General features: G+C 41.5%; 1 protein-coding gene across 12 annotated transcripts in view; it reads right to left on the minus strand.

Moving 5' to 3' along the window:
* Window positions 1–800: 800 nt before the first annotated feature.
* Window positions 801–25,835, minus strand: part of NPAS3 (neuronal PAS domain protein 3) — a 613,307-nt gene continuing 588,272 nt past the window's right edge. For all 12 annotated transcript variants that reach the window (XM_053380600.1, XM_053380672.1, XM_053380590.1 and 9 more), the window contains 4 exons: window positions 21,392–21,498; window positions 9,375–9,522; window positions 7,429–7,544; window positions 801–5,169 (listed from right to left, as the gene is read on the minus strand). In XM_053380600.1, coding sequence (XP_053236575.1) covers window positions 3,860–5,169; window positions 7,429–7,544; window positions 9,375–9,522; window positions 21,392–21,498 — 1,681 coding nt within the window. In that variant the 3' untranslated portion in view covers window positions 801–3,859. The remainder of the gene's footprint in view (window positions 5,170–7,428; window positions 7,545–9,374; window positions 9,523–21,391; window positions 21,499–25,835) is intronic.

Here is a 25,835-nt window from a genome sequence, read left to right on the forward strand (position 1 = left end):
GAAATTTCAGTGAAACAGAAGAGAAGTGAAGCAGGAGAATCCCATTCTGTCAGCATCAATGTCCTGTATTAACTCTGGGGCTTATCACCTTCCTGCTACTGTCACAAAACCATCTTGCATGTATTGTTCATCTGTTAAAAGTAAACCATTCCATTGCGTGTTGAAGCCTATTCCACGTGACTTAAATCTGAAGTCAAGGCCTGTGTTTTGTGTGCTGGCAAACTCTTCTGCCCTCAGTTTGCTTGCCAGAAAGCCTGGCCAATAAACATATATGAAAACCAATGACTTAGTTGTTTTTCCACTCTGGAGGAAGAAAGTTGTTAGAAAAATCAAGAACCTAGATAGAACATGAGTGACGGAAGAGTTTGGTTATAACAATGTTGAGTATAATAAATGAAAATATAAAGTGCATTTTATGTGATTAATGTATGTGAGCTGCCCTCTTCTGGTGTGTAATCATTAAATAAAGTCACACCTTATATAACTGTTAACATTTCCGGTCTATTAGTCAGCTTTGATAATGTGCATAAAATGCTCAGTATGAGAATGAGTTGGGGTTGCTGAGAATTTAAGATGGCGGCATGTTTGGTGTAGTATTTGGATTAGCATTGTGAGCCTGCATCTACGTAGCTTCTTTGAATAGCTTGTAAGCTTTAAGAATAATCTAGTTATGCCCTCTTTTTTTTAATAGGTTTTAGCTTTTTTAATAAAAATTAGCAAACAAGGTACCCTGCTCAAACAAATACTACCAGCATTAATTAATCAGGATGATCATATGTAAAAGAAATGATGCCAGATAGTAACAAATCCAAGAGAAGTTTATTATGAAAATGGCACCTGCAGGATGAAAAAAAATTAAGTTACATAAAGACAACCATGTATGACATGTATGAGAATCTACAAAAGTATAAAAAGAACCCTGTTGTAAATGAAGTATGTACATTTCTGATTTGCAGCATTATCAATGATCAATGAAAAAAGTGTTTCGAATAAGCCAGGCACTCAAGAAGTTAGATTCGGTTAGTTTAACACAAAATAAATGTACCATAGCTGTCATTTTTTAACATTTTAATTTTTTTTATATATTGTAGAGTTGGTAACACTGCTAAGATTTATACGAACAGAATCCCTTTCCCCTTTATTCAGCTACTTGGCACCAGTCTCCTCATAAAGATTTCATATATTTGTACAAGAAATAGTTAAAAACACAGACACAGTCTTCACAGGTAATGAAGGTTTTTTTTTTCCATTTTGTAATTTTAAACACTATGGATTTAGACAGCAGCTGTGATTATCTGTTAGTTTAAATCACCAGAAATCATTTTGACACAACACAGAAACATTTATTCAAAAATAAAATTAAAACAACAACAGCTGTCTAGCTGTTCTTTGTAGCTGATAGGTGCACTCCTTTGATTGTTCAATAGCTAGAGTAGAGCTTCCAAGGGAAAGCCCAAATCAGCTTCCCTTGGCCTTGAAATCTACTTAAACATCCTTCAAATCTAACTCTTTAAAAGCCCATTATCAAAATTTGTGACATCCAAAATGCCCCTTTGGGACATTATTCCTTTCCACTCTCCCTCAGACCTGCCCCTCAGATTCTATAGCAACTGTACTAGAAATTGGTTCAACAACACGTATGTTATCCAAAATGTAGAGACCAGCTGAGTTAAAATTACATTAACATTGCACATATATGTAAATATATATATATGTATATGACAATCCTAAGCTCAGGTTCCCTTTTTTAACAACGTCTGTTGACCTTTGCAAGAATTTTCTATCTCACTTGAAATTGCTCTCTGTATATTACTCCATCAACCTACCTGGGAGAAAACCAAAGAAATGCACCCTCTACTTACAGTTAGAGCACAAGGGACTCTGGAAATGTTAACAACTGAGGCTATATGGCATCACTTTGCTTAATATATCTAAGTATCACCCTTTAGTGCATTGTGCGATGCACACTGTAAGAGTAAGACATACCCAGAATTCCTCTGTGGGGGGGGGGGAATGGCTCCATTAACCTTGAGCTAGTTAAGAGTCTTTTATCTCTGAGAATGGGAAAAGAGAAGAAGAGAAAGAGGAAGAAACAGGGGAGAAAAGGTGAAGGCGGGGAAGGAAGACAGAGAGAGAGAGAGAGAGGTCTGAGAATACACAACAGCAAAGCAACAGCAGAAATGAAAAGGTATACAGACAGTGGAAGCAGCATAAGGTGACATTACAGAGGAAGGCCACCACACAAAAACCACTAACCCCCAAGAATCACTGGTTCACTAGGACTGTAGGAATGGGACTTTAACCACTCCAGACTAGAGATAAAGCACAGAGAAGACAAAGGACAAAACAACTACATTAGCTTAGTATATACTGCATATAGTAACACACATTGAAACTGCAATGGGACTGACAGCCAAGGACACTTACACATTGTACACATTACAGTTCTCACATCTGTTATTAGATGCCTTAACAAACAGCTGCCAAAGATGGGCGTGGAAGAAGAATTTATACTTGACAGTCATTTGGAGTGTTTGACACTACACTGATTTCTGGCAACAAAGACAAAATAGGAGATTTCTTTTTCTTTTGTTTTTTTTATACTTAATGTGCAGTTTTTAGTTGCAGTTATCTATTTCAAGCTTATTAACCCATTCTTTAAAACATATTGGCTTCGACACTAGAAGGAGGGGGATTACAAAAGACAAATCAATGAGCACAACTTAAAAATAAAATACAACCTTCCCTCTATAACATTAAATGAAAAAATAAAAAACATGTTAAATATATATATATATTTCCCCTCTTACTCTGAAGTGTTATTTGGGAGTTGTAAAATTAGCCTCAGTTACACTGAGAAAGAAATAAAATAAAGCAAAACAGTAAAAACCTATAAATAAAAAAACAACCAAACACTGATCCTCACACCAGTTTTGAGTTTCCTTGTTCATTTAACATGCATTTACCAAAAAAAGAAAAGGCTTCCAGATCCATTTAAATTTAATATGAGGCTATGCTTGTTAGTTTGGAGGTAAAAAAATTAAGTCCTGCAGCAAATGTTAATGAGGGCTTTTGTCTTAACTAACCAAGGAGACTGCAGCACCTGACTATAGACTAGTACAGAAGACATTCCTTTCAAAAAACCCAGCCCACAAGCTGCGTATTGTGTGAAGACATTACAGATTAATAAATGATAGCACCATGGTTTTAGAAATGAAGTTAACGTTTCTGTAATTAACATTTAGTCCATCTTAATATTCTAATCACAGGCCAGAAATTAACTTTTTTAAGAACCCAAATTATTGTATGTGCAAGTAAGAAAATCTTAACCATAAAAAGTGAATTAAACTCTGCATAAAATTCTAAAATACTATCCCCTATTTTTTTTAAAGGAATTAGGAACCAAAAAAACCCCTTTTCATTTGACTTAGTCAAACAGGGCACATTGTTTTATGCTTGTTTCTTTTAATCTTGATCACATCAAGATCATGTTGAAGTAAACCCAATGGTTGTCACTTTAAAATCTCTTTACCACATCACTGAGTATTCTATGGCAGAGGCAATACACATATTAAAGGCATCTTAATAAAGATGCAAAGGAAGAAAAAAAATACACATCTCGGAAGAAGACAACATGGCAGGCAACTGGTACTTCAGCTCTCTGAAGGCAAAAATAAAAAAAATATCTTTTACATGAAAGAATAAGTCAAGTTAAAGAGAAAAGGGGGGTGAAATGGGGACCATCATATTGAGAGAATAAGCTGACCTGCTCAAATTCAAAGTGCTAGAATTAAAGGTCTAAATTAAAATATAGTCTATGCCTCAGAGTTTAACACTGAACACAGTATGTGGTCATATTTCAATCCTCCTTCCGCTCCAGTGTCTGTGTGGCATGAATGCCGTTGCTGTACACAGGAAACGGAAGAGTGGAGAAAAGTCCTTCGGCAGTTGTGAACACATTCCCTGCAGGCATTTGGGTCAGACTGGCCGCGCTCACAGCACTTCCAAACGGTCCTGACATATTGAGTCGGTGAACGTGGTGGTAGAGCATTTCCATCGGCGTTTTAGGATCCAGGCCAAAGCTGGGGCTGTTAACGTCCACAAAGTTAACAGCGTGGGTGTTGGGGAGGAGATTGCCCTGCATGGCTAAAGTAACTTCAGCTGGAGCATACCGAATAGTGCCAGTGGTATAGACCCTCTGAGCAGCCGTGCTGGTGGCGGCAAGGGTTCCAGTTACCCTGTGAACCAAAGGAAGCACCACATTGCCTGCTTGCAACCTCTGGAGGGCTTCCAGGTCCCCAGTGTACAACAAAGAGTTGGAAGTGCTGGGGCCTCCAGGATGCTTGTCCCGTGGAGAGGCGGACAGAGGTGGTGACAAAGGGTCAGAGGATACGGGAGCCAAGGCGGAAGTGGATGAGGTGCTGAACTGAGATTTGCGGCTGGCAGTATTTTCAGTTCCTGGCGGGGTGAGGACAGAGTCTGGAATGGAGACATGTAAACTACTGCTGGCTTGGGGGGAAGGGAAGTGCTCTGAGTTGGGGGGCTTGGTCATACTGTAGGGAGATTCGTTCCTTGAGATTTCCCTGTTGGGCGGGTAATTCCAAATGCTGCTATCGTTATCAAAATTGATAGGTTCCGAGATCTCCGTTTTGATTTTGAGCACTGAGGCACTGTTTGGCGATGAGAGCAGCTGGGGCTGGTCCACCAATGCGGAGTCAAGTCCGTTGGGGCTTGAGGTGCTAGACAGCCTTCTGCGGGTCATGCTGCCTCCTTTCTGCTTTTTCCTCCTCTTCTTCCTCTTTTGATGTTTGCTGGAAGACTGGGCATTGACTTCTCCTGTGCTGTCCGAGTCCTTGGCACTGTCTGAGGTCAACGATTCACAGTTCTGCAACCGCAAGTCCGATTCGCTCTCCACGTAGCGTTCCACCTTAATCTGCATAGAACCAAGAGTGCCAAAACTATCCTCCGGGGCCTTTTGATTCTCAAAGTCAGAATTTTCAAAGCTGTCATCGCTGTCTCTGCTGTCCTGGTTGCTGGAGCTGTTGCCATCATCGTTACAGTTCATTTCATTATCTGACTGGTTCCCAGACTTCTTCCTATCTGACTCGGGGTCTTCGCTGTTTTCCGACTGGTTTCCTTTTTCATCCGACTTTGAATTCTCATTGTCCTCTGAAGAACGGAAAGAAAAGCACAGAAACACCATTAAGAACAAGAAGGCAAGATTTAAAGCCCACTTAGAGGCCTAGTTGCCAGTGAGATATTATTACCGGTAATTTCTCTGGCAACAGCATCTGGCACAATGCATTTCCTTTCATGTGTGAAACCACAGCAAGTATCAAGCTGAGAGGGATTTGGCTGCCCTTCATCTCCCTCCGGACTGTGAGTGGAAGTGGGGTACCTTTATGTCACATAGACGAAACGAGAACATACTTCAAATGGCACAGTGTCCATAGATCACATATGTAAAATTCGGTGATACTTTGTTGTGACTGAGAGAGGACAAGGCTATGCAGATAGTGGCAAGAGCAGAAGTTTCTCCAGGCCTATTTTTGACTCTTGGAAATCGGGCTTCTCCTCTCTGAGGGACAGTGGTAGCTCTGTGGGATGGAAGCATTTACTTTAGGCTGGGCTGGAGCTTCCAATCCCTCCTGCCTGCCACTACTGCACAAAGGTGAAAGTTACTTCTGTTGCTCTGCTCACTTTATTCTCTGGCCCTGGCCACCACTGGAATGTGGCCCATGCAGGGGCACCATTTCCATGGTGTGGAGGCTTTTATAGCCCCCCTAGTGCTTGGTGGGAAGGGTCCCCCCTCCCCCAAATCTTGAGGAGGCCTGACAGGAAGTCACTCCCAACCCTGCACAGCCTGGCTGCACTGTGTTGGAAGAGGAGCACGGCCTGACGTCACATGCAATGTACAATCCGAGTGATGTCACACGTCAGCCGCCCCCCCCCCCCCCAGTGCTGGGTGTAATTCAGCACCTGGGGGCCCCTGGAAGATTGCCCAGAAGAGAATGCAGCTCCCAGACTGAAACAGGTTCCTGTCCTTGCTTTATAGTGTGTGTGTGTGTGTGTGTGTGTGTGTGTGTGTGTGTGTGTGTGTGTAATATGTTCTTTCCCCTTTCCTTATCCACTGAAACATAGTGCAGGAAGGGGGGGTTAACTTCATGGCATGTGTGGCCCTTAGCCCCAGTCTTTTCTTCCAGGATGCTGACTACAAGCTGCTAAGTGTTAGAGCATGGGTAGGCAACCTAAGGCCCGGGGGCCGGATGTGGCCCAATCGCCTTCTCAATCCGGCCTGTGGACGGTCCAGGAATCAACGTGTTTTTACATGAGTAGAATGTGCGCTTTTATTTAAAATGCATCTCTGGGTTATTTGTGGGGCATAGGAATTCGTTCCTATTTTTTTTCAAAATATAGTCTGACCCCCCACATGGTCTGAGGGATGGTGGACCAGCCCATGGCTGAAAAAGGTTGCTGACCCCTGTGCTAGAGCAGGCCACTTCCCTCTTCTTCCTAATTTCACCTCCGCTTTCCTTCTCCTCTCAGCTGACACCTCAGCATTCTCTACATCTTGGAAATTTGTTGGGCTTTATTGGGCTGTTTTGCCCAGGTGCTGTTCTTCACCTTCCTGCTATGCTCCAGACCTAGTGATGTTCCAGGACACCGCAGGGTGGCAGGTCTGTGTGGAATTGTGACTGCCACCAAAAAACGACAGACAGCATTCAGCAAAATGATCCTTTGAGATGAGGGGTGGGGGGTAGGGTGGTGTAGGGCACCTTAAATGTTAATTCTCAAAAATTTTCTTCCCTTAAAATTTCTTCTGAGAAGTTTCAGTTCAGGTCTAAACAAACCCAAATACCCCCAAACTCTACTGATATATAAAAAAGAAACAAATCAACACTGCAAGTTAAGAACTATAATTGTATTCCAAACCCTCAAACAAATAGGGTACTCTCTATTAAATACTTGCAGGCATATCTTGGACACTTTTTTATCCTGCCTAAACTTTCTTGATTAGCCAGGCATTTGAATGATAATTTTAAATTGTTTTTCTAGTGTTTTATCCTTTATTGGCCTTGTATGCATTGTGGTTCGTCACACCATGTTATATGAGCTGGCAGTATATAAATTTTTTTTATTAAATAAATAATGCTGGATGCATAGAAGTCATACAGATTGTGGATATTTCAAAGAAGCATGAGTACTCTGAATTTATATTTTTAGGATATATTTTGTTACCTTTCAAAAGTACCATTAGGCAGCGATGTAGCATGAGAACTGCAAGATCAACTGATAAGTCTGTGACTATAATTCCTAACTTTCCTTTTTTGACGCTGTGAAGTTAAAAAGCAAAACCAATTCCCCACCTCCCTGCCAGAGACCCTTTTAAGATGCAAGGCAACAAAAAAACCTGAATGCTTATGTTACCTGAGTTGTCCTTTGAATCTGATTCAGAATCGGAGGTCTCAGAGGACTCTGAGGTTTTCTCTGGCAGATGAGGGAGCTGTGCAATATCCATTGGAGTGTCCTTATATTCTTGGTTGCTAAAGAAGAAGAGATGGCAAATATAAACACAAATTTATGACTTGGAGCTTGATTTCCTCAAATCTCTGGGGCAAAACATGCAAATAAACAGCACGGCAAAGCAAACATGCGAACACATGTTATCTCCTTCCAGTTCTTCACAGCAGAAGTTTTATGGAAACTTCTTTTAAATGTTACCATCAATATTTCTACCCTGAATGTCTGCTACTGCTCAGGTATCAGTACCAGAACATTTGTGGTTAACCAAGCAGCCAGATTGTGCTGACGTCTCTACAAAAATATTTTCTGTCATTCCCATCTTTGAAGTGCAGAGTTTGTTACCCCCTTCAAATCTTTTTTGACATCTTACGATGATTCCACCTCTACTTTTGCATAACTCTGGTAGAGACGTTTGCCTCTAGGTAAGGACACCATCCAGAGTAGCTGGGGCAACCCAGACAGATGGGCAGCATATAAATACAGCAACAGCAGCAGCAACAACAACATTGTTCTGAAGAATATCAGTGGCTGATTATAACGTGTGAATCAGCTCAAAAACTGTACTGTTTAAAATTCAATGCCAGGGTAGCTGAAGACGGAATGAAGCATACAAAGAGAACCAACTAGGTTTATGTAGCATTAGAGCTTCCAATCACTTACAACCACTCCTAAAGCTTGCATTTGAAAGCTTCTGAATGAGCTGGTGGTGGCTACAGATGGAGCCACTGATCTTTCATATAAACAAATAAATCTGGATGTTGCTAGAAAGCAAAAGTAAGCCTGTATTTATGAACTTTTAACACTGGCTCATGCTGAGCATGTCTCCCACTCCTGCAATGATGCCAAGAGTCAGCTCCGCTTAAGAAAAGCTTAAAGGGATTTCAGATGAGGGGCAGCAGTGCCTTGGTAGGGCACCTACTTCTGGTTATACACTTGGCTTTTCTTTCCTGTCTCCTATAATCAACATGGCTGTTGCAGTCCCTTTCCCATCCATTGCTCCAGCGATGAAATAAACAGAGCCTTCCTTCAAAGCGATTGAAAGGGGCAACAAATGACTTGTTTGTCACCCTCAACAATTCCACATGTCCCCCCATTTGTGTATCTCTATTTAAAACTCCATTCCTAAGGAGCCTTCTTGCAGTCAGCAGGACTTTTGAAAACAAATGCTTAGAACTGGGGTATTACTGTGCAAGCTACTTTACAAGTCTAATTCCATTGGTCCCACAACTCGACATCTGAATGGTCATTATTGTTTCCATCTTACAGATAACAGAACTGAGATTGGGAAGGGAAGACCCTGTGTAAAATGGAACTCTTTACATTCTTTGCCATCTACCAAGAACTCAGCTCAGGCAGGTACCACCAACTTTAGAATTCTCCTGGAAAAACATGCCCGGTGTTTTCCTATATACAATTTATAGGGCTTACAATCTTAGCATTTAACCCATACTCCCAGTGCTTCTGAACTCCAAAAATGCCTATAATAAGTAGGTCTTCTGAAGTTACAAGTGAACAAAAATGACCTGATGGGGACATGTGGTAAAAATATGTTAGGAAAATCATACAATAACAAGCTATTGTCCAGAATTCTATGACAGCCAACGATAGCATGCTAGCAAGGGCTGCCTGTGAATCAGGCTCTGTAATAAAGCCATTAGTAAGCAAAGGCAAGATGGGAATTTGAGAGATGTCCAGAATTGAGCAACCCTATGAACATCTTTCTATTACGATCAGTAGACACCGCTTCTGAACATTCACTTCCTTCTATTCTTTCTTTGACATTGCCCATTCAACATGACTCATGCAGTGACAACAAAAATGCAGATAACGGAACTGACAGAAAGCTATACCTCAGAAGGTAATTGACCCAGATGACGTTCTTCTCATTTGCATTCTTGGCATTGATCGCGATGGTGGCACTCGACTGTATCCAAATATACCCCCCATTCTTCTGCATCCAGCGGTAGTACTTCGTTACACACTGACCCTTGTTGAGCACTGGATTGAGGGAAACAAAAGGAGCAAAGAAATGCCGCTAGCATTGCACTTAAAGGAGAATCTTCCCCACAAAGGGAGCACAACACATATGCAGGGAGAGGGGAGGCCTTTGTCCTGCTACATTTAATAAAAAACATTACAATGACAAATCAATCCAGCCATTTCCTAGAGACCTGACAGAGAAGCAAAGGTTCACCTCCATCCGTACTGCGATTTTAATCTGCTTTTGGCAGCTCACGTAAGTGAGGAGCAGCAAAAAGGAGTACAAATCTCCACGAACTCATTGAGCAAAGAATCCTGTGTGGACATTTCCGATGCACTCAACATCAAATTGTGTGTGTGTGTTTTAAAAAAAGTTAAATTTCTATGTGATTTATTCATAGCTCCTGGGTAAACCTCTTTGAGATTCTGGCTATTTGAAAGGTTTGGGAAGATACGGTACCCTAGTTCTTTGATCATTCCTCTTCATTGCAGGCGATATCAACTACTGAACTTACACATCTGTTTCTTTTGATCTTGTCAAACAGAATTTACAGTCCTCAGATGAACCAAATCTCCAATGGTCAGCAGGGGGAATGTCTGCCGAGACTTTGCTTAATACCAGAGCAAAATAAATCCACCAAAGAGCTGTGGAAGGAACTGTGGCCTAAGGGAGTCGAAGAATTGAGCGTGTTAAAGCCAAAAGTCTCTGCACGGTGTCTGAAATTGGTCCAGAAACGGAAGGACAAGTGAAAACAATCACTGTGCTTAAAAATGCTTAAATATACGTACAGATGTTCAAATGTGCTTCAGACCGGCACCTTGCCAAGTGAAAACGTTTGTCTCCATGAAAGGGGAGAAAGCTATACATCACCTGCTGGAATGAGGTAGTGTGTGTTTGGCATGGATTTAAAGAACAAGTTTGCTGTTCTTAGGACTTCAGCTCGTATTTCTTCCTCTCGTCTGTATTTGTTCTTAATCTGGCAAAGTCTTGCACGCTAGAGGGCAGTGTGCATTCACATACATCTCTGCTTTTGGCATGTCCTTGTCTCCGTCTGCTAAAATGAAAAACCTCTAACTGCTGTAATAAATTTGGCTAAATTAGCTGCTAAATGGTTATCTCAAGTAATATGTATTTGCATTAATCATCTTGCTCTAAACCAGAACAAGCCAGAGTCCTAAAGACGTAGTAAATTCATATTGTCCATTTAATTATGGCTAATAAGTGCTTCATATACAATAGTTTCATGAAGTACATTTTGATTTTTGGGGGGGTGGGGGGGGGAGGGTAAGAAAAGACGGGTAAAAGAAGTCACTTTGAGTAGGAATTGTATTTAAACCTGTTAAACTTCAAACTCGGAACTGGGACTGCATCTTTAAAATTAGATGTACCTTCCAATCAAGAAAACAGTATCAAAACAACCTGCGTTTATCAGCACCAAAACCTGGGCATGTTCATGTGAGGCTAGGTTTGTATCAGCATCAAAATCTAGACAAATGTGGAACTGCGGTTTTATTTTTGTAGAGAAGAACAGGAAGGCAAAGGGAATGAGGTTTTTCTCTCTTTTACGCTCCCTTTTCACACAGGATCCCATGTTTCCCAGCTGGTTCTAGGAGCACCTCCCATTACACCCCCTCTGTTCAGGCTCTTTACCTCCAGCAAAATGGGTTGTGGCTGTTACTTCTAGACTCAGCCCCCCAAAGGTGGTGTTTTAGCTGCCCGCTGCTAAAACCAGGAAGTACTTGGGTTCAAGCTAAGCAGCTGCAGGTGGCAGCTGTCCAGTCCCTATTATTCTCCATCTCACTTGCAAAACTATAGCCAGGTCTTGTCTTGGGTTCAGGCACGATATACAGCAAGCAGTGTTCATCAGCCGAGTTCAAGGCACACAAGCAGCACTCCCAATAGCATTTGGGGGCTGAAACATCACTCCTTGCTCTGCAAATGAATAATTTTGTTTGTGACAGATAGAGGAAGTCAGAAAATGAGGAAAATAATTAAGCAGAGACTAGATGTTTCTTTTGTTGGATGGAGTTCCTATACCAATTTCAGCTTCAATGGCAACAAACCTTTTGAAAGACTATTTGCATTTCTTATTAAAAGCTAAAGGTTGCAATTCAGCTGGTTGAAGATCTTTGTTAAATAGCCAGGCGTTTGCAGTCAGAAGTAAGCACTACTGAGCACAATGGAACTTACTTCCAGGAAACTATGTAAAGGATAGCATCCAGGCTGATCTTAACGCATCAGGCGTTTTGCTATATACAGCTGGTCTTTGGTGTGTGTGTGTGTGTGTACACACACAGTAATAGATCAAGACTCCTTCTTGCATGGCTATAAACACTGTCATGACGAGCCACTGCACTTCCAAATTTAACACAACACCAGTTCCTTCCCCAAAACTCTTTAAGATGAAATGGAACCATCCCCATTGTAGCATGGGTTTTCAAGGGCCGATTTAAGTATGACTTAAGTACACCATAATTTGCTTCACCAGAGGCTGTAAGTGGAGATGGGTTTTATTTATTTATTTATTTATTTATTTATTTTATACCACCTTTCACCTGAAGATCACAGGGCAGTTTATAAAAACACAAAAATACATAGCATAGTAACTAGCAAACCAATACCCTCCCCACACAGAGTTGAAAGGGCCATAGATGGTTTAATTAGCCAAAGACCTGGAGAAGAGCAATGTTTTTGTCTGGTGCTTAAAGATATGTAATATAAGTGCCAGGCGAGCCTCCCTGGGGAGAGAATTCCACCAATGGGGAGCCACCACAGAAAAGGCCCATTCTTGTGTTGCCACCCTCCATATCTCTTGTAGAGGAGGCACACAAAGAGCAGCCTCAGATGATGATTGCAGGGTCCAGGCTGGATCATACGGAGACAGGTGGTCCTTGAGGTATTGTGGTCTTGAGTCATTTAAGGCTTTATAGGTCAAAAACAGCAGGGGCACAGTGCCTCGGTCTTATCTGGATTGAGTTTCAGTTTCGTGGCTCTCACCCAGTCCATTACCGAGGCAAGACAATAGCCCAGCACATCCACTGCCACATCTGCAGATGTAAAGGAGAAGTAGAGCTGTGTGGAACCAGCATATTGCTGGCAACATACTCCACAACTCCGGATGATGCCACTCACCCGTTTCATGTCGATGTTGAGCATGGAGGATAAAACTGAACCCTGAGGAATCCCACGTTGATGGTTCCATGGGGCCAAAGAGCACTCCCCAAGCATCACCCTCAGGAAATGACCATCCAAGTAGGACCAGAACCACTGCAAAGCAGTGCCACCCCCCAACTCAGACAGCTGCTCCAGAAGGATAGCATGGTATCAAGGGGAATTAACAGGGACACATTTTCCCTGTCTCCCTACCAACAGAGGTCATCATATAGAGCGACCAAAAATGTTTGTGCCAAAACCACGCCTAAACCTTAACTGAAATGGATCTAGAAAATCGGTTTCCTCCAACAGTGCCTGGATCTGGTCCAGATACTTAATTTCCCCCCTCCCAAATGCCCCTCATGGTATTTTTCCTCAACTCCTGTTATTTTTGATCCTGTTCTTTCACAGTTAACCTTATTCCACAAATGGTTTCTTTCATCTTCCCTCCTTGCTTCATGTCTTCTTCCTATATAGCAGCTCTCTGCTATTACTCCCTTCATTTCTATTCCCACTTATTTAATTGTATGTATGTATGTATGTATGTATTTTTATTAGTAACAATCTCTTCTAATTTTCTCCAACACCTCTTCTTATCCTTTGCCACCCCCTCCTGAAGCAGCTGAAGTCAGGGTGGAAAGGGGAGGTCCTCCTCCTCCACCCCCCCATTTCTTCCTCCTCCTGCTGCTTCAGAACCTGCCAATCCAAACCCAATCCCAACAGCACTACAGGGCTCTTGACAATATCTCACCATAGTGGGGAAGACTGTGACCAGGTGCTTGCTTACTCTGCTGTTCACATGCTGGCTAACGGTCAATGGGCAACTTCAAGCCTCCTGCTCTCTGTTCTAGTGGCTCCTGTCTTTAAGAGAGACAGCCTTTCAAATTAAGAATTGTTCCCTGTATAGTAGGCAGCATTTTGGGGGTGAGTGCTGGCCCAAGACCTTTTGCTGCCTGAAGCAAAGCCCGGGTGCTATCCCTGTGCCATGGCCGACACTTCAGAATGTCTTGCTGCCTTAGCTAGATACCAATTCTTGCATTCATCTATCCCACCTGATGAAGCTGTGTTATTAAAAAGCTGGGTTTTTCTGGGTACCTTAGGTGTGCCACCCATTTGTAGGGACCCTTGTCCAGTCCTATCCTTTTCCCTGCTTGGGGGTTCACTGACCCAGCCCACCCACATGCAGGGTACCAACTTTATTAATGGAAGGTGTGATCTCATATTTTCCATGGGTGGGATTCAATTAATAAGCCCTGTCAGTAGAAGCTCACACAAGGATGTCCGCTTGTACAATGGGGATTCCCCCTTCCGTCCCCCTCTGGACCCCCAAATTGGTCCAGCTGGGTCAGATGAACCCCCAGAACAGCATGCAGGGGGAAGAGAGGGGGAATTGTTCTGCCTAGTAACCTGAATGCTTGCCCTGATGCATGCACTGCAAAATTTGATTCCTCTTCATATAACGAGAGAGAGCCAACGAACTGGCAAACTTGTATCTGCATTTTATTTTGACTCGAAAAACTTTTTGACAAAGTGTTTTGACATTACAATAAATTGACAGCAAGTTCAGTCAGTTCTATTTTGTAGAAGCAGCAAACATTTGCAATTTGGGTTATAGTGTTTTGTAAACAAGCTATAAGTTGACCAGATTTCTGCATTTATATCTAATCAAAAGGCTCTTTTGCTTTTTTGTATTCATGTCTGAGGAGCAATTCTCATTCACGGAGTGGTTAAACTGCATGGCTAAGCAAAAAGGTGGCACAATACTAACTACCTACTGTAAAGCTTTTCTGTCAAACCACGGCTGCATCCGTGTTGAAACAGCAATTTAATGCAAATTCTTCTGAGTTTGTAATTGTTCTGATTGAGGTTTGGGAAGAAAAAAATTGGAGGAAAGGCTTCCCTACTGGTTTTAATGTCTTAGAATATCTCCGTTCAGCAAAATAGTTCAGCAGTTCAGGATTCTGATCAACTGTTGATGAAATAATCAAGTGATTGTGTGCGCATTTGAGAAAACAAGGACCTTGGAGTTTTAGGAAGCAGCAAGAGTGCACCTCCTTCAAAGACATAGCTTTGAACTTCATAAATGCTGCCTCCCTTGCAATTAATAATGAAGGCTGCAATCCTGCACATACTTATTTTGAGCTAAGTCCCATTGTAGAAATGCATAGGATTAAACCATTAATTCTCATAGCTTCCCTTTGAAATGCATGCTTGTTACTATTAGGAAAACAGACATGGTGTGAGATGAGTACTGGAACACATGTGAACTTTTATTTTAGAAAACCATTTTGTTTCAGGCATCACTGAAGTTACATAGATGTGACCAGCTTTGTATTTTTACAAAGCTGGTGCTCATTCCTCTTTTCATCACTCTGTAAACCAACAGTTATATTAACGGGATTTAAATATATGTGGGGGAGAGAAGAGGAGGCCATCATGGCTAAAGCAATTTAGGGTTCTGGAGTATGTCTTTTACTTTATAACAATTTTTGCCATAGGGATGCCACCAGTGAGTGTCGCTGTAGACAATGGGATGACCAAAACAGCAACAAAATCATGTTTCCAAACTTGATACCAAATAAAGCCAATTTAATCAAAGACAATTACCAACCAAGAGCAGACGTTCTCTTGGAAGAGACCTTTACATTATCTATACATTTATGTTTGCCAAAAACTGGTTGCAAGATTTTGTTGAATCCATTTACAATGTTATCACTTATTTTGTTAGCATGCAAAATGCACACTGCATAAGAAGCGCTTTATGAAGGGAGTACAAAATCTATAGACTGATTTATCTTGGGGCAAATATACTGCAAAGGACTGCACACCACTTCTAGCAAAGGGGTGCTAGCTTTGTTTTGGAATTTTGCATGCAGTGAAATTACAAGAAAAGAAATTCACGTTCTTCCCAGGCATCTAATTCTGCAAGTAAAACAAAACAGGTCAGTACAAGTTTGTTCCCAGAAATGCATTTTTTTTAAAAAAGAACATGGTTTCTTCCTGTAAGGCTCTTCTGAGAAATCAAAGCCAAAAGCTTTCTAAAGAGCAAGTTGTGTTTTATAGGAAGGAAATAGTTTAATTCAGTTTGAAGAGGAGATGAAGAAATCTCATATCAAAAGCAGTCTTTTAAAGTGAAACAGCTTACAATAGGACATTTCACTAGGGTACAAATGCATTTAAAAGCTACAGTATATTGTGTATTCAGGTAAGTATAGAGTAAATAGGAAATGATGAGATCAGCTTACAGTGAAGCCTTCACATCCTCGCTGCCTTCACAAAGCCCCATTATAGTGGAGGAAATTTGGAGGCTGAATCTGTGCTATTTATTCCTTCCGCAAAAATAACCTTATCAATGAGCGTAGGGAACATTGATATTCAATTTGTCCTGCTATGAAAATATTGTTAATTTATCAGGAGGCGGAAAAGCATCACAATTGGATACCTAGCTGTAAATACCAGTTCTCTTTTTACATTCACAAAACTGGCAGATGAAACATGAAAAGGAATACTGACTCTTTAATCTCCTCTTCTCCACCTAAGGCCCAAGGCAAGCTGACAGGGTAACTTCATTCTGGAAACACAGTAGTGCTTCTTCTTCTTTTTTTAAAGAAAAATTCTGGATTACTTTTTCTTCTGCTTTTGAAAACTGTGCACTATAGGGGGATATACCTGGCACTGACTTAAAACAAGAACAAGTTTCTCTATCTGAAAAGTTATAGTCCTTGATGCTTACAGGAAGGTCATTTTCAAAACCCATGGGGGAAATAGCATCACAGACAGAAAGAGTACATTAAGTGCCTTATTTGTTTGAAACAGATACAGTATTTTTTTAATATAACAGCTCCCAGAATCAACGGAGCCTTTGATGTTTATCTTTTCTACAGATTTCATAATTAGTGAGCTAGATGTTTTGAATAGTAGGCAGCTGCTAATTGATTTTTTATAATAAAAAAACATGCCCACACAATATTTAGCAAACTTCTGTTATGCTTGATACCTAAATGAATTATGAGCTCAGCATCCAGAGAGACCACCTACACATCATCTCCTTTCTCCAAAAAAAACAGACTGGAGAGATGTGTAGGAAACATACAATAGCTTCTGGTCCCTGAATGCAGTTTTATCTACATTACGGGAGCTGTTTATAAATGTGATTGTGGCCTTACTTAGGGATGAGATAATCTCAGAGAAGCATTCTCCATCACCATGGAGAGCCAGTATGGTGTAGCGGTTAAGAGTACTGGACTAAGATCTTGAGAGACCAGGGTTCAAATCCTCTCAGGCACAAACCTCACTGGGTGACTTAGGGCCAGTGACTGTTTCTCTGTATAATTTACCTCACAGGGTTGTTGTAAGGTGACAGGCATAACAATTTATGCTACCTGGAGCTCCTTGAAGGCAAGGTAGGATGTAAATGTAATAATAATGATACTATTATAATAATTTCTGAAATAGTGCAAGTTTGGTGCAGGGTAACAACCAAACTTTGTGTGAATGATAACTCCCTACGAAACCTCTGTTGAGCTATCTCTTTTCTTACAAATGGGTTGGCTCCAAAGAACAGCAAGGAGAAGGGAAATAAATGACCACTAGTTAATAATGCACCCGCAAGTGCTTGCACAATGGTAGAATAGATGTCAGGGACTAGCAAAGCTCTGAGGAGTGTGTGACAGAGGCAGGGGGCCAGGGGACTGACCCAGGAGAGGGGGCCAACGATTTATGGTGCCACCCACAAGACAGGAGCCCTGAGGTCCTGCCTGGCTTGTCTTATCTGATCCTGTTGCCCTGAGGAAGATGAGGGAGGACCTGAGAGCTGACCAGGAACCCAGGCAGCTGGTGTGAAGAGCTCCAGTCCCAGGGCAAGGATGTCTGGATCCATAGGATAATTGGCAGAGTAGTGTTCTATTGGGGGCCCTGCTCCCTCTGCACCTTCTCTGGGGAGAATTGGCAGCGCTGAACGCTAACATTCATAACCCTGGCATTCTGGACAGAGGAGCGGCTGACTGGTAAGGGACAGAACAGTATCAGAGAAATATCTGAGGCTTTGCCAAGTGGACAGAGTCAAAGTGATCACCTCCCCCCCCTTCTTTTGTTTGAGCCATTGGCTCCAGGCATCCTTCCATTTCTTTCCCCCTCAAACCATTCTGGGTAAGCAGACTCCAAAGAGATCAGATGGACTTTAAGTTAAATTGAGCAGAAACCAGGAGACAAGCTTCCCGGAGTTCTCTTAGTTCAATGTAGTGTTCAATGAAGGAGAAGAATTGTGTGGTTGACAATATGCCCTTTTGCTGCAATACATTTTGGTGTTTACATTCAACTATAACTCTTTTCTCAAGCAGTGTTATGCTGAAATCTGTTCTTCAACTTCTCAAAAGTTTTCTTCCCCTGTTTTTCTGCCTTATTCTCAGGTCACTTTTTAATTTCTTTAGCATTTCTGGGGCTGAGGGTTTTTGCGCTTACCTTATCACTGTGAGGTGGTCAAGGGTAGTACCTCTCTCTCTCTCTCTCTCTCTCTCTCTCTCTCTCTGTCTGTGTGTGTGTGTGTGTAAGAGAGAGAGAGAGAGAGAGAGAGAGAGAGAGAGAGAGAGAGAGAGAGAATTTCTTTCTAGCAAACATTTCTCCAGCATTTTGCAGCCTCCCTGGCTGCCAGCACTTCCTGCCACGGAAAGGGCCCTTGAGAGGAGTTACCTCACATTCTCCTCCCATGGACTTTAATCGATGTGTGGAAATGGAAGAGTACAGAGCGCAGATCACTGGTGAGGTGAATTGTAAGAAATTAAACACCCCTCAGCCACCTCAAAAAGTGAAAGTGCAACAAAAATCCTGGACCCCATCCATGGGAATTACACTAAAATATTCTCCCCCCTCTAACAATTGTCACATGCAATTTCTTTTCTCATTAGTGAAAAGGGTCGGTGTGAAAAGAAAGCGGGAGAAATTTTCAGCACAGCACTAATTTTAAGCAGTGCCACATCATGTCTGAATAGCAAGACTAAGTGTTATCCCTAGTAGGAAGAGGCACCATTTAGGTCCACTTCAGGCAGCAAAAGGTCTTCTGCAGGCATGGGTTTTGAGAATCTTTTGTCCTCTGATGTGCCATTATGTGTTGTGTGTGTGTGTTTTTCCCCCCTTTCATTTCAACTGTAATAATATCACATTCTGCATCAAAAGGTCAGTGTCTGTCTATGCGGTAGATACTCCGGCTGACCAGTCACCGCAATTAGCTACTCTTGCCAATGCTTATGCTGCAAGATAAATTCTCTCTCCATTGTTGGTCTGACTTCTAAGTTAGCTCACTCAAAAATCATCTAAACCCAAGACATACTATCACATTAATTTAAAATCAATCTCTTTTGCTTTAGTGATTATCATAAACTTGTACAACAGTGACATTCATTTGTATATTTTAGCATTTCACAGCAGCCACAAAATGCAAAAGGCTGACATTGGAATCAGTTTGATTTCTTTTATGATTGAAGATATTAAGCACTACAAGAGCATTGAAATTTCGATATGATTAGGATCAAAATTCCTCAGGATCAAAACACTCCTTTTTTCCCCCTACAGTTTTACTAATTGTGTGCTACTTGACATTGTAGAGTTATTCCGCAGCATGATAGCAAAACTTGTGAAGTGTGTTTTTACTGTCAAGAATTATCGAGTCATTCTATCTGGGCTTTTTTATGTGCTTAAGGTTATTAAAAGAACAAGAAAAATATAATTGATATGTACAAGTTAAAAGGCTTAGTTCATTTGTAGCTGGGAGACTGAACCACTAAGTAATATTAAATGTGTCAATAGAAATCTTCAAATGAATGTACACAAAAGCAGCCATGTACGTATGTGTAACTGGTTTGGGAGAAAACTCTTCTCTCTGAATTGAAGGGCAAGATCGCTTGGCAAAAAGGAAGCAGTGAATAAAATGGTAGTGAAGCAGCGTTTTTTTAAAAAAAAATCTGGATTATTCCAGTTACTGAAAACCGAATAGGAGTATATCAGAGAGAATGCTACCAAACATATTCATCAGAGACCTTTGCTTTATGGGAAATGAACTGCCCTTGCTCGCTGTTCCTAAAGAATTGTGTTTCTTATAGCTGTAAATCAAGTCCTGAAGAAATAGGAGGATGTTCTCCAAGCAATAGCTAAGGGTGACAAGTATCTTTTTGTCAGAGTCAGGTTTATGAATTTAGACCTCAATTAAGATTCCAAAATGGAAAAGAACATATTATATCTGTGGCCATGCAATGCTAGTGACAATGTTCCTACAAGCAATATATCCATTTTTAAAATCCTGGTATATTGTCCTATATTCGTCCAGAAGTATATTCATGACATCCTCTGAAGGTCTTGACTCCTCTACATCCTGTCTGGGTTCCCAGCCAGAAAGTACTTGATGTTACTGTTCAGTGAACATCATTAATTTTTTCAATTAATTGAGGAGACATATGCTTCTACATTATGTGACACCCATTCATTCTCCCTCCCGCCCCAGTTGCAAATGGACTTGCTAAATCAGAACAGGGCAACACTGTTGTACTAGAACAGTGCCTCTTAAAGTGCCTTTTTCATATATTAAAGCAATGGGATGTATATTCATTAGCTGTGTCCCTCTTACGGTTATCTGAATGCAGAATACTAATACATTTTTTTTAAAAAAAAAACAAGGCTACAAGGGGATTTATTTGACAGGAATTTAGCATGGAGTTGGTAAAGAGGCCCCCAATTTTAAATAGTTTACTCCAGAGTAGTTCCTCGGCATTAATTCCAGCTATGTTAAATAATTGCAGCCAGGGGGCTCTGCCAGTGGAAAAGCACAGCATTTCCCCCACTCTTCCTTATCAAAGATGAGGGTGGAATGCAAATGCATCCCACCACATGCCCAAATACTTCTGGTGCTGGTTGTATAAAAATGTACCAGCACAATTTCCTATGTGCTCAGCATCACATTTCAACTGAGTCTCTGATAACTATGCATGCAACAATATGCACTGTGCCCATAAAGTGATACATAAAGCAATAGCAAACTTGTTAGTAGCATAGCAGCTGAGGTATGAAGGGCCGTATCACTAGTCAGCTTATCTCACAAGCATTCTCAAATAAAGGACCTGTCCATCTTACACGACTGGAAAGCAATGTAAAGCCAGTCGCCACAGGAACTGTACCATGTCCTGCCACCCCAGAAAAGTTTTACCAGAAAAGAATGATCCTTGCGTGCTTTGGGAAACCCTTTCTAGGCCTTGTCCACACTTATTAACACTCATAAATCACTGTTCTCAGCAGTCTCCAGACCTCATGACACCATCTGCCTTTTAAAACTATTCTTTCTTTTCCGCAGCCCATTTTGGGCTGTAGGATATTGTGATGGTCACTAGTATAAATGGCTTTTTAGACAGAATATATAAATTTACGGGGAACAGGTCTATCAACTGTTAGCTACGATAACTAAGGACTAGAGCTGTCAACCAATTAAAAGATTTATACTGACCGAGGTTGCAATCCTACGCTTATTCAGGTGGGGGTAAGTTCTGTCAAATTCAATGGGGTTTACTTCTGAATAGACACATAGGGTTTCACTGCTAACCCTCATTGGCAATCATAAATGATTGAGGGGAGGGGAGCATTTTACAACAGAACCATTCCCAAGGTAAACCACAAAGAAATGTACAATATGCAAGGAATAGTTCAAGAGCAGTTGTAAGGCCAGTTCATTTTGACATGCCTTGAAGTACTTACAGTCTAAGTGACTGTGCCTGATCCCTTCCACATCTTCAGCATGAATGAAGTGGTAACATCTCTTCCCTACGATATCTACAGGGGTCAGATCCATGTAATCACTAATCCTATGAAGGAAGAAAATAGAGCCTATAAGTTGAGCAATAAGTAAGTCAATAACAATATAAGAACAATGCATCATGTTATATCCACACCCCAAAAACAGCACGCGTGTATCTGCTTGCCAAGACATTCTTGAAATTGCAGTCGCACATTACCCTGCTGTGCTGGCACAGACATTGCTATGTCCCTAGTCCATGCTCTTATCTGTAGACACAGGAAACTCTAAGATTGGTTCCTACAAAATGGGCATCTGAAGAAATGTTTTTCATCACTGCAGGACACTGATGACATTGCTGCTTTCTATGCACAGATGAGGCACAAACTAAGATTGTGATATTTTCCGTTTGTCTCTTTTGAAGGAAAGCTGCAGATACCAGCCAGTTAAATTAAATGCAAAGCAAAACTTTGGTGGGTCCACTCATGTCATACAACAGCCACTAAGATAATATAATTCCTTAAAATACAAAGCTCCTCATTAAAAGAGCAAGATATTTCAAGGTTACATAATAAAATGAGAACATGCTATGCTTATGCAAAATGATTAGAGATACCTTTCATTTCAACAGATTGGTCTTCTATTGGGTATATTCATGGGGGGGGGGGAAGGCTCTTCAACTGTTTCCTGGCACAAAGTCCAAAACTGACATTTCAAGCGATATAATTTAAATGCTGAGACATACAGATGCCTGGGGGTGTTCTCTTTTCTAGTCTTATTCAGCTGGGAGCAACGCTTTCACTCCTGGCTCTTTCAACTGGGACTTTGTGGTTTACTCCACACAGAAACTTTTAAATCCTTTCAGTACCTCTTTCTGCTCTATGCTCTGCTCAGCCTCTCTCTGTATGTGTATGTCTCTGTCATTGATTGTCCAGATGTCAATGTCCTCAGGCTTCAGTGGAAGGGAGGGGGGGAAATCCTCAAAATTGAAAATCATGTTGGGTGAATCAGCCTCGTCTGCACAAACATTTGAAATAGGTTCTACACACACACACACACACACACACACACACACACACACCCTGATTTAGAAGACATAATTCATTTTTATGCTTTAAATTCTGCCACCCACAAATGCCTCTTTTAGAAACATTTAGCCATGAAGATCCCAAGGGTACATTTTGCAGGGCTGCTCCCCTATGGCAGAGGTTTAAGACTAGTTTAGAGATAGAGCTATCAAAGTACAAACAGGGTTCACACATTTAGAGCGCAGAGATAACCAGCAGAGTGTTACTCCCTATAGTCACTCTGAGAGACAGCAAGAACTAGGTGTGATAAAAATATTGCAGTGAATTAGGGAACTACCTGGCAGGTTCTCACTATCTGGCAAAAATCACTTACTAAAGTGAAAGGTGGTGTGTGTGTGTGTGTGTGTGTGTGTGTGTGTACACACACGACTGCTGCCTACATCATCTGGAAGCAGGAGAAACCATGATACTCTGCTTCCTCTATTCTCCCCCACCAGAGGGGATAACACATACTTTTGTGTAGATTGATGGAGACCAAATTGTCTCCAGTCAATTGTCAGGTTTTGCAGGATGGGACGGGGTAGAATATAAGTCTCATAAAATTGATGTGGACCAGGAGAAGCTGGACAGCCCCCCCCCAATCCCATTCATGACAGACTGCAGGTTTAGTATGGCTGGGACAGGAGGTAGGGACATTCCTCTCCAAAAGAATATGAGAAGGGCCCGGCTGGATCAGGCCAATGGCCCCTCTAGTTCAGCATCTTTGTTTCACAGTGGCCAACCTGATGCCTATGGGAAGCCCAAGAGCAGGAGCAAATGTGGAGAAGCCAGTTACAAGAAGCAAATTGCTTTCTTGAAAACTGCCAAGATTCAGTGCTCAGCATCCATGTGGTGTTCTTGTAAACGAAAGTCACCAAAATAAGAAACTTAAGAGCAGATACTCTGAAAATAAAGGAAATCATTCTAGCGTGACGAAGAAATGGAAGCCAGGACAGAAGTTTGTAGATGAAGGGGCAGGGCCACTGTGTTCTCAGTGTTAGAGCACGTGTTTTCATGTTGCTAGTCCCTAGTTAAATCAGCTTAACAGGTGATGGAAGCCTATGACCGAGACCTTGGAGCCTGTGACTGAGACCTCATTGCCAGTCAGAGCAACAATACTGGGCTACTAGAGGGGAAAATAACCTGAGCTGGTATATGGTAGCTTTCTATGTCATTGGTACCATTGTGTTCCATGGAACAAAATAAATGGCTGTCATCACTAGATACTGTTAGGGTCCAAGTCTGCTCTCCTCAGAACCTGAGGTCATTAGGTAAGGCCAGGTGATTCCTGTGCTTCTAACATACATACATTTATTTCCTCGCCTAGCGACTAATAGTCATCCAATTGTATGAGAGAAAAGTAAGTATGCTGAATTTGGAGGCAGCATCATGGTGGGGACAAAAATATTCCCAACCCTGATACTGGGACATGGCCTCCACTGAGACCACAGGAGGGAAGTATTCCTGCAAGGCAAGCTGTAATGCATGGGACTTCTCCACAACACACCTGCCAAACTGATTGGCATTTTGCTAGTGGGGAAATGAAAGGCACAAACCATTATATTATTGCATAGTTATTAATATTTGGGAAATATTAATTCTGTACTCTAGGGCATTTTAACATGTCACTGTACCAACATGAACAAAATCCGATACGAAACACTGTCAGCTATTCATTACATACAGAGCTCCTGACCATGCAATTTCATTCTACACAATGTGTACTACTGACACCTCATCTGACTTGAGCACAGTATATTGTAATCTCCAAGATTCTTTTTCTTCTTCTGATGTGTGATAGGTGCAGTAGCATGTGCATAAAATTCATTTGCGAATTTCTGTAATAGGTCTTTCAAGTCAACATGAAACTCTGATTAGTTGCAGGACTGAAAGAATACAGCTGTGTTCACACAACTACCTAAGTTCATTGACCATGAGTTGCATGAGGAGGGAACAGAATCCTGCTGCAGGCTTTGCCATGACCACAGCTACAGACACCTACAAACTGTACATATGCTCAGGAACCCCATAAAAATCAGAGTCCCGTATTTTGTGGACAAACCTATAGACTTCGTATACAAAGTTACAGCAACCCATTGAATGCATGTAGATCAGGGACTATGCTGCTGTGATCCTGCTTTTGCCACCCATTGCCATTCCCAAGCAATCAGTGTTGACGGATGAGAACAGGGCTTATCTCTCTGTGCTCCAAATATCTTTACTTGTGTACCTCTACTTACAAAGAAGTAGGGAAAGGTGATGCATACATCACTCTTGTTGAGATTTCTAAACTGTTTATCAGCTCCAGAACTCATGGATTTCACTACGGAAAAGACCCATGTATCTCACACAGTGGAAGGAGAGAAATAAACCTGGTAGCTTGACATATAAGCCAGCCCTAATCTATTGCCCAAACTGGGGGGAAACATGTTTTTACTTTTTTACCTTCTCGTTTCTACAATTCGTGTATGCTTGCTATTCCTGTACCACCAACTTAACTATCGCCTTTCCCATGGCTTCTTTGCAAACATCCCCACTGTTCAACTGTAGTATTACTTTTTTCCATGACACGATCATGCACAGGTTCCTCCGCTGACCTACTGAGCCTATTCCTTGAAAGTCCAGCCAAGCAACAGAAGGTGCAGCTGTTCTGACTAAAAGTGATATCTCATGCACTTCAGTGTTTTAAAGTAAAGCCCCACTGCAAAGAGAGCTACCTGGTTAATGTTTTGTAATGGATTAAAGACAACTTAAACTGTTTATACTGAACCATAGTTCAGCATTGTATCGCCAGTACTAAAAGTGTCTTGAATGAACGGTACTTGCGAAAAAAACAGAAAGGATGTACAGCTGCAAACTTTACAAATGGTGTACTACCTCATTGATGAGAAAAACCATCTGAGAATGATCCAATATAGGATATGGCTTGAGAGAAAATTAAGAAAAACTTGAATGACTGCCTGCCCTTGGGAAAATATGCCTATCTGCCTGTGTGTTGTGTGAATAGCTGCTGCAGATGGGGTGGGAAAGGGTAGATTCTGTTATGATTTTACTCAGGCACTCACTGATGTACTCCCAAGGGCACCAGTATTCCACTGTGCGAACTGCTGATCCAGAGGTTACCACAGTAGTTTGCAGTCAGAAAAGCAACATTTAAATTCTGGCATCCCTCCCTCCGTTAACTCTCTAGGCAACCATCAGTCAATCAATCTCCCACTCAGTTTTCCAAATCTCAAAATGAGGTTCTCCCTCGTCTGATTGAAAGAAGATACTTGGTGGGGGTTTTTTTTTCTACATAGCTGTACAGCTGGCATCATTATCCTCACAGGAAATCAGTACC

Source organism: Podarcis raffonei, chromosome 1 (assembly GCF_027172205.1).
Source record: "Podarcis raffonei isolate rPodRaf1 chromosome 1, rPodRaf1.pri, whole genome shotgun sequence".
In the NCBI taxonomy this organism is placed as follows: Eukaryota; Metazoa; Chordata; class Lepidosauria; order Squamata; family Lacertidae; genus Podarcis; species Podarcis raffonei.